This window comes from Ursus arctos, unplaced genomic scaffold (genome assembly GCF_023065955.2).
Source record: "Ursus arctos isolate Adak ecotype North America unplaced genomic scaffold, UrsArc2.0 scaffold_29, whole genome shotgun sequence".
Taxonomy (NCBI): Eukaryota; Metazoa; Chordata; class Mammalia; order Carnivora; family Ursidae; genus Ursus; species Ursus arctos.
Genome location: NW_026622974.1, coordinates 10,493,540 through 10,503,346, shown reverse-complemented (window position 1 = coordinate 10,503,346; position 9,807 = coordinate 10,493,540). Strand labels below are relative to the sequence as shown.

General features: G+C 35.1%; 1 protein-coding gene across 1 annotated transcript; it reads left to right on the top strand.

Moving 5' to 3' along the window:
• Window positions 1–423: 423 nt before the first annotated feature.
• LOC113261013 (beta-defensin 110) lies at window positions 424–5,275 on the top strand. Its single transcript, XM_026506943.2, has 2 exons — window positions 424–478; window positions 5,127–5,275. The coding sequence occupies exons 1-2, from the start codon at window positions 424–426 to the stop codon at window positions 5,273–5,275; spliced, it is 204 nt and encodes a 67-aa protein (XP_026362728.1).
• Window positions 5,276–9,807: the final 4,532 nt, after the last annotated feature.

The following is a 9,807-nucleotide window of genomic DNA, read 5'->3' as shown; positions in this document are numbered from 1 at the left end:
GCTATAAAATCCTACATTTCAGACATACAGTAAGTTAATGCTAAAAATATTAGTATATTTAGCATCGTATGTAACATATAATAGAGGAATGTATTGCCATAACATTTCCGCCTTGATGTTTTCACAATCCAAACACATTTCCCCTACAAGTCTCTTAAACGTTGTGTTTTCAGGAGAGTCTATTTAAGGTAACACAATAAGGTTGTACTTTTATGGGGAAAATTTAGTAATAATTCTTGTGACCATGTTCTTTGAGCATGGCACAATTCAACCAAGCATACAAATGTTCTCACTATTGATAAGCCTCAGTAGTTAAAACCACTTCCCAGGAGAATCTATAAATAAAAGGATTCTCTGTTTTCTTATTTGGAAACCCCTGACTTGACATAATTTTATTATTATTTTTCCCTAAGAAACTCCACCATGAAGATTCATCTCTTTTTCTTTATTCTGCTCTTTTGGGTCACAATTTTACCAGGTAACATGAAAATGGTTATGGGCTTATTTGCGCTAATGAATTTGAGGGGACATAAGTTGTTTCTTTTTAAAAGTATGGAATAACACAGGGATTATAAAATTTTTATACTAATGCAATGTGGTACTCTGGCTTGGATCCCAGAAGAGAAAAAAAAAATGTTTTTTTAAAGACAGCAGTGGGAAAGCTTGTGAAATGTGAGTAAAGTTTGCAGTTTAGTTGATAGTATTATACCAATATTAATTTCTTAGTTTTGATAATGTAAGCATGGTTACATGAGATGTTACCATAATGGGAGTTTCGTCTCTATTACCTTTGCAACTCTTGTATAATTCTAAACTGATTTCAAAATAAAAGTTTAAAACAATTAGATCAATACATTAGTCTCATCAGCTTCATCCTGAAGCTATTTGTTAGAATCTATTTTTACTGGAAAAAAAATGTTCTTTAGCATAATCAACTGGTCAGGGATAGATGGTTCAGGGCTAGAGAAAGATCTATTTACCTTTTGCTTCTTTTTAACCTAGACCAGTATTCCAATGAGCAGAAGCCTGTCCTATTATTCTGTTTTCGGTAAAAAACAACAGGCAAATCATGTCTGTTGTTGGCCTTTCTTTCTGTATTTCTGGTCACTACCTTTCTGTCTTTGAGTGTTACAGATGCACATGGATGTTGAGTGTAATAACTTGTACACAAGCTATGTTTTTCATGAGATTTTTTTTCCACCCTCAAAGGCTATCTTTTCACATCAGGTTATGTAACAAGATTCCTCCTGAGTTAATGTGTAAGTATGAATTGCACAGAAATAGAATAATACATTTGGAAAAGGAGATCATTGAGTCTACTATCTTCTTTTTAAAGAGATTAAGATGAAAGGATTAGCTTAAGTCTACCTAATTGGAACTAAAGTTAGGCTCAAATTCTCTACTTCTCAGGAAAATATTCCTTTTTTAGTACCTGACTGATTTCTTTAGGCCCAATAGAAATAATAATAGAGGCCGAGGAGAGTAAATTAACTTATTCTTTCATTGTGAATATTATAGAGTCCATCATGGCAATCTAAAAATGTATAAAATGTATACATAATAAACTGGTAAATTATCATTTAACATTCCAAGTAGATAAAATTCTAAATACAGATCAAGCATCATTGAAGTAACAAAGAAATACAATTAATTGTTCATCTAACTAAGAGAATAACTTCCTTTCTCTCCATTCAAAAATTCCCTCCATTCAAAAATTCAAAAGGATCTCTGGATTTTTTTTTTTCCAGTTCTAGAAAGGGCCAAAAAGAAAATCTATACAGATTTATACAGCTTTTAACATGTGATAAATCTTATTCTTCTTTTAATTTCAACAATAGCTAGCATGACTAGATCAGTATGTCAAGCATTTTTCTGTTTTAGTCACTTATTTTTTTTCTTTGTAACAAATATCAGGTGCTCCCCCTAATAATTAAAGCTATTCGTGCATTTATCAACAAACTGAAAAATCATGTGTCCTGCAGACTTAGAAATCAAAAACCAGTTGGGGATACAATAGCATTGATTACAGCATCAGTGTTATTAAATTTGGTATATTTTTTCTTGTATTTTCAAAGTAAGGCCATGGTCCTTGTTAATCACACATCAACCAAACTTTTAGAGAAACCATTACTGACAAAAAAAAAAAAAAAAGTCCAGACACATACTTTTTCCACAAATTTAGAAAAGATGTGGTGGAAAATATAGACATTGTAGAAAATAATAAAGCAATAAGGATGTTGTCTTTCAACTTATAGTTCACCAACCTATGGTGGTTGACTTAAACTGCATAAAATGTCATACGTATGGCTCTTTTAGAGTTCTTCAGTTGTTTATATCTCACCTGCAAAGTCTAAAAGTCCTTATTCAAAATTGAGGCAGAAAACCTCATTCTTTTCCCACTCAGACAGTTACAGATGAAGAAATGTCCAGAAAAAAAGCCATTAAACTCTCTACACAGGGAAATTTCCATTGAAGTAATTTAACTTCCCTCTTCATTTTTAGAGGCTATAAATGCACCAAATGTCTAGAACTGAGGTATTATTGCATTCTCATGTGTTGTTTTACTTCATCTGTCGAACTGGAAAAAAAAATGTGTTATTGGCAATAATCACTTCTCTTTAAATCTGACATGTACTTTGAATACGGAATAGTATAGATTTTTTAAAAGTCTTTTTATGTATTCATTTGAGAGAGAATAAGTGAGAGCATGAGCAGGCGGGAGGGTCAGAGGGAGAGGGAGAACCAGACTCCTCACTGATCAGGGGACCCAATGTGGGACTAGATCCTGGGATCCTAGGATCATGACCTGAGCGAAGGCAGACGCCCAACCGACTGAGCCACCAAGGTGCCCCTAGGATAGTATGGTTTTTGTGCCCGAAGAATAGTCATGATTTCCCCCCACTGTTTCCAATGAAGTTAATGGTAGCCTAAACAAAATAACAGGTGAGTGAAAATAAAAAGAAATTCTGAGTTGAAAAATATTTTAGGAAATATCTTGCCCATTTCTAGCTTATATTTTAAGTAAAATTTGTATATTGTTTTAAGAATTTCCCTAGCATGTGAATATGTTAATAGATGCAGTCTGAATGATACACCTGAACTGTTTTGTGAGAACAGTGGAAAGACAACTTACTTCCTTGAAAGTGATCAGAAGAGACTTCAGAGAAAAGACTGTATTTGAACAACATATCTGAGGCTGAAGACAATATGTTTGGCTTATTGCAGCATCACTAGAACAGTAATTTTAATTACTGAAAATAATATTTTCAATGGGAAGTAACTTTGCCCCCGAGGAGACACTAGGCAATGTCTGGGGAAGCTTTTAGGTTGTCACAACTGGTACTATTGGTACCTAGTGGATAGAAGCCAAGGATGCTACTAAACGTTCTTCAATGAACAGGATAGCATCCCACAGCAGAGAATTGTCCAACTCAAAAGGTCAATAGAGTTTAGGGTGAGACACCCCGTGCTAGAGATTGGCTTAGAGCTTAACAGGGAGTATACCTAATAGTGGAATGAGTGGGTGGGGGCTTGCAAAGATGAATGTCCACAATTCAAAGACACAAGCTTGGGGAATACTTATATTTAGAGCTCAAAATGAGAAGAAAGAAGACTATATTTTTAGAAAGGTGAAGTAAGACAAAGAATGAGTAAGAGAAACGGTGAAGTCAGTTTAGGGTGGAATACCAAACAACAGTGTGACAAGTGTGACAGTCCTCTCGTGTAAAGTGAGTATAATTCAGGTTTCTGTCACTGGCAAATCATACATGGATTTGATAACAGTAACTCCTTAGAAGTTATACAATAAATAATGACGTTTAGAAATTAACATTTAATCTGTGCAAAGTAACTATTTTTTTCTGCTGTAAATTGTGTCATATTCTGCATTTCTTCAATTATAGTTAGAAGAGAGGTAATTTTAATAGAAGAGTTAGGTTTTATATCAGCTATTTATACCAATAATATAGATACTGTAGCTCTGAGTCTAGGTATTCATTAGGAAGTATCACCACTCACCACCAACTCTTGGAACTGCAGATGGAATGTTTAGGTAGAAAGGCTTGGTCTTTCAAGGGACTGATTGGAACACCAAACCTAATTAATGGTTGAAATCAATGGCAAAATTTATTTGCTTTCGTACCACGAGTATACAAAAATATTTGAGTCTGCCCTTTGGTCAGCCATTGGCAATATTTAGAATTCTCCTACACCAGTTCCCCTCAATCTCACCACATGAATAAGGTGATTACTTACCAAAAGTGATATGCATTAAGGAAAAAAAAAGCAACTTGAAAATATAGAGCTTCTGAAAACACATGGGCCAGCACATATTGTGAAATGTAAAATTAAAATATATTTGGCTTGGAATGAATCTTACAACCTATCAGACCAACATCTCCTAATTCCCTAAATATCTCCAACTATCATAAATATAAACTTTAGGTGAAAGTCAAGCTACAAGACAAAACATGTAGTTCAGAGCACTGGTAATGTTAGCAATCTTGTAATGGCCAACAATGGCCTCACCTTCTAGTCATTCCCATCTTTGAAATCAATGCTGTCATCAGACATATGTATATGCTAGATAATTTCTTTGTGGAAGTAAAACCCAAAATACCTAGGGAAGTTGTAGGAATTCAGACAAATTGCTTAATATTGCCTCTCTCCCAACATTTTGGAAAAGTAAAATCAAGCTGCAGTAGAAATCTCTTGAAGAACCCAAAATGTACAACATTTTGTCTAAATAATGATTGTGAGAGCAGAAAAGGGAGAGCTCAAATGCAATGGGGTAATTGTAGAGACGAAGCCTGAGAGAAGGTCAATTATGAAGTCTTTTCAAACTGCTGATTTGGGGAACTATCCCTGAGTTACTCACTTGTAAGGAAGCAAGCTGGCACACCTAACTTAGGTCCAAGACACTTTCTGATTTTCAGGATTTCCCTTGCACCAAGGGATGGTACGTTCACTTAAACTTTGCTCAATGAGATTTTCCCAGTCATTAATTAGAAGGGGGGCATTTTCTTTTGACCTACACAATTTTCTTTTACTTCTTGGACTTCCTCCTTTTAAAATATGGGTGTGTCACAGCTAAGTTGCTAATTTCAGTCATTCTTTCCTTCTTACAGCCAAAAAGAAATATCCCCAATATGGTAGCTTGGATTTAAGGAGAGAGTGCAGAAAGGGTAATGGCCGATGTAGAGTTGAGTGCCATGAAAGTGAAATTAGGATTGCTTTCTGCATACGACCTGGAACCCATTGCTGCTTGCAGAAGTAAAGCTTACAGAAGACAAGAAAGAGATACATGCTCCAAGAAGAGAGGACCAGTGTTACTAAGTCTTCCCAGAATATCCTTCAAGGCCTGTGTATCTCAAAGAATTAAATAAAATTTAATATTGAGCCATTCAGAAGTGGTTCTATGTCACACATGTATCTGGTGCCTTCACATTGCATTTTCTCTTGATTTCTTGGTGCCAGAAGTAAGCAGAATTTATTTTATGCAAGTTCCCCAAGAACTCTTCAAAGTTCTATGTGCTTTGTGTGGGTTGACATAAATAAAGTTGTAAGAAACTCTAAGTCAAAGAAATGGGAGAAACATATTTCTGAGATGCAAGCCTCCAATGGAAATGTGCTGTCATTTTATCATTTTCTCTTTTTGCTTTTATTTTTAAGTATAGTTGACATACAATATTATATTATTTTCAGGTGTACAATATAGTGATTAGACAATTCTATACATTACAAAGTGCCTACCACAAGTGTAGTTGCCATTTGCTACCTCTCTGGATGTTTTTATTATGACATCTCATTACATCTTCTAAATATAGATATGAGATATAAGGGTCCATGTTCATACTAACCATTATCTATTATGGTGACATACACAGAGAAAGAAAGAATTTTTCTCTATTTAGATAAAGTTTCTGGATACATTTTCATCACAAGGGACTTTACTTTTTTATTTTAATAAAAATATGACTTCCCATTATGAAGCAATTACTTGCTAAGCATTACACTGGAGCCTCACATGCATTATCTTTCACATATTTTAATAACTTAAAATAGACTTTGTGCTCTCAATGTGTTCCCTTGCAGTATAAATATCTTCAAAAGTATTTTTACAGTATTTATTTAAACAGAATTTTCCAACCTGAGAACAATTGACAATTTGTTCCAGACAATTCTTTGCTGTGGCAGCTATCATATGCATTGCATCTTTAGCAATAGGATGTTTCTTAGCATCCCTAGCCTTTACCCACCAGATGCCAATACAGCCCTTCCCCTAATTGTGACAATCAAATATGATTGCCTACATTGTCAAAAATCCCCTTTGGAGGGTACCTGGATGGCTCAGTTGGTTAAGCGTCTACCTTTGACTCAGGTCATGATCTCGGGGTCCTGGGATAGAGCACTGGTTGGACTCCCTGCTCAGCAGGGAAAATGCTTCTCCCTCTCCCTCTGCCCCTCCTCCCCACTCATGCTCTCTCTCTCTCTTTCTCAAATAAATAAATAAAAATCTTTTAAAAAATTAAAAAATATATATCCCCTTTGGAGGCAAAATCACTCCTGATTTAGAACCACTGGCTTATAATTAAGCAACTCATTCTCACAGAAATTTAAAAATTAAAAAAATGGAAACAAAAAATCAATAATATTTTCAGGTAGCACATTTTCTGTGTATTATGAAAACTATCTATTAGAAATTTTCATATGTTATTATATATGGGATAGAGATGACATACTGGTGGCCCTGGAAAAAAAATTGCCTAACTTTTGAGCAATAAATATATTAACTATGTTGAGAAGAAATGAAATGTTTGACATTTATCTTACCTAAGATATAAGGAGCTATAATGTAGAATTGAGAAGCTTAATATACTATTAATATGGAACAAATAAGAACTGAGTTTTTTATTGGCCACCAAGAAGTGGTAGATGATAAGCGGTTTTCTGGAAGATACCCAAGTCATCTCTGCATATGAACTACTCTGTCCTGGTAGACCCTCAATCCTTAGTGCTTGACAGAGAAAACCAAAACCATCTACATTTCTGAGCTGGTCTCTTCTCGTGTGGTCCAGGGTTTATGCAAGCCACCAGCCTTCCTTCAGCCCAAGGAAAAAACATGACAAACTTGAAGGAGAATATAAATGTATGGGCATCAACTATGAAATTAATAATCTCCCCTGAAAAATCTAACTGTGTGCTGTATGTGATATTGACTGAACATTCTAGAAGCCTTTTTGATAAAGTTCTGCATCCTATTTCCTTAGAGAGAAAGAGGTGTCACTAATTATTCATATTGACCTCAGAATTTGTTAACAACAACAACAACAAAGAAAGTAAAGAAAAAAGGTAAATACTTACATAAGGGAAGATTTCTGGCAATTTTCTTGCTCATGCATTGTAACTTTTATTGGGTTAATTGATAAAATAGCTAGATAATCTTAAATTATACTGCAGTTGCCCCCTGAGCAACATGTGTTTGAAGTGCATGAATCCATTTATATGTGGATTTTTTTAGATAAATACAGTTAGTATTATAAATGTATTTTCCCTTCCTTATGATTTTCTTAATAACATTTTCTTTTCCCTAGCTTACTTTATTGTAAGAATACAGTACATCAGGGTGCCTGGGTGGTTCAGTCAGTTAAGTGTCTGCCTTCGTCTCAGGTCATGATCCCAGAGTCCTGGGATAGAACCCCGCATCAGGCTCCCTACTCCTCTGGTAACCTGCTTCTCCCTCTCTCTCTGCCTGCCACTCCCCCTACTTGTGCTCTCTCTCTTTCTCTTTGTGTCAAATAAATAAATAAAATCTTTAAAAAAAAAGAATACGGTATATAATACATTTGGCATACATAATATATGTTAATTGACTTTATATTATCCATAAGGCTTCTGGTCAACAATAGACTATGTGTAAAGTTTTGGGGGAGGCAGAAGTTTTGTGTGTATTTTCAACTGTGTGGGAAAGTGGAGGGGCCATCAATGCTTTTAAGTCCTGTGTTGTTCAAGGGTAACTGTAGTTAGCTCTAAAGAGCTGAAAGTTTTACATTTTTCTCTCCTTTGGTCCAAAATCGAAATTTCCATGATGCTGTGTATTTTTCTTCAATTTTAGTTTTCTATGAGTCAAGATTTGCAGTGACTCTGATGAAATAAATACCATCAGGAGTTGGGTATTTTTGTTGTAGGTAGTGGCTCAATACACACCTGAATCAGTTAAAGAATTCTGTTGAAATGAGGTCTGTCACCATCAGATTCCAGCATGAGACTAGGAGCAGATGGTATCACACACTGAAACCCACTCCATTTCAGGATTTATTTTACCTCAATGTCCTTGGGCAACAATAAAATCTAATTCCAAGTAGTAATTGATTTATTGAGACAACATTTGACTAATGGCTTGCTTCTTCCCAGGTATGATGCTATGGGTTTGAGATATGAAAATAGAAAATTATAGCTCCTGTCTTAAGGAACTGATATTTATTTATTACAAACTGAGTTTTAAGTAACTATCCAATTTGATAGAGTTGAAAAATGAGTAAGACATGGGATCTTCCCCTAAGAAGAGCAACGTCAATTCATAACACTGACAATATATTAGACACTGCATTCCATACCCCCTCTCCTTTATTTACCAATTCAGTAAATACTCCTTGAGAACTGACTATGTGTAGCCATAATGTAATAAGATTGGGACACATCAATACGCCAAACAGACAATATTTCCTATCTTTATGGAGCTCATATTCTAGAGGTGGAGAAAATACAAGCAATAAACATAATCAATAAGCAAATTTATGTTGGAAGATGCTAAATCAGAGTTAAGGGATTCAACAATGAAATTTTAAATAGGATTTTTCAGGAGGCCCTTATTGAGAAGGTAACTCTTGAGTAAAAAATTGACACAGGCCAAGAAACATCGCAGGATCTCGCATGAGATTTGTGGGGAATGCCTGTGAAGGGGGCTGGAGAAGAGTGAGTGGGGACAAGAGTCCTGAGTGAATTGATCAGAAAGGAAATGTGTTGGAAGATTACCCAGGGTTTCGTAATGAGAATGAGAAGGGATCTTGCCCTCTATTCTGAGAGAAATCCAGTGGGCTTTAACCAGAGGAAAAATGTGATTTGAATTTCATTAAAAAACAAACAAACAAACCTCTCTGAAATGCTTTCATGAGTTAGGAGATATTAATGTTTTATAAGTAATACATGACAGTAGCTCAGTCCAGGGTGCTAACAATAAAAACAATGAGAAATGGTAGGATTCTGGGTATGTTAAAGGTAGGATTAGTCAGATTTCATGAGATTTTTTTTCCTTTAAGCTACTTGCTCATCTGCTTTATTCTATTCTTCACCAAACTTCTTGAAAAACAGCCTAGACTCATGGTCTCCACTTTGTTCATCGATACATTCACCCACCCATCAATTAATTGAAAATCTTCATGCTACTGTGATCAGTATTTTCCTAAAAGCAAACCCAAAGTCCTATTTTTATTCTTCATCTTGTGGACTTCTGCACACTGCTAGAGTTTGTCAGTATTTTGACAATTGTCTGACAATTATTTGATGGTCTCTTAAATGCAGTGGCCTCTAGTACTTTGTACCTGAATCCCTTTTCTTCTTGTTTTATATGCTTTCCTGAGATTATCTTGTTCACTGTAGTGATTGTGCTATCAAGAAATATTGTTCTCAAATCTTCCCAAACCACAAAGCTGCATTTCTTTTTTTTCTTTTTTAAGATTTTATTTATTGATTGATTTGACATAGAGAGAGAGAGAGAGCAAGAGAGGAACACAAGCAGGGGGAGTGGCG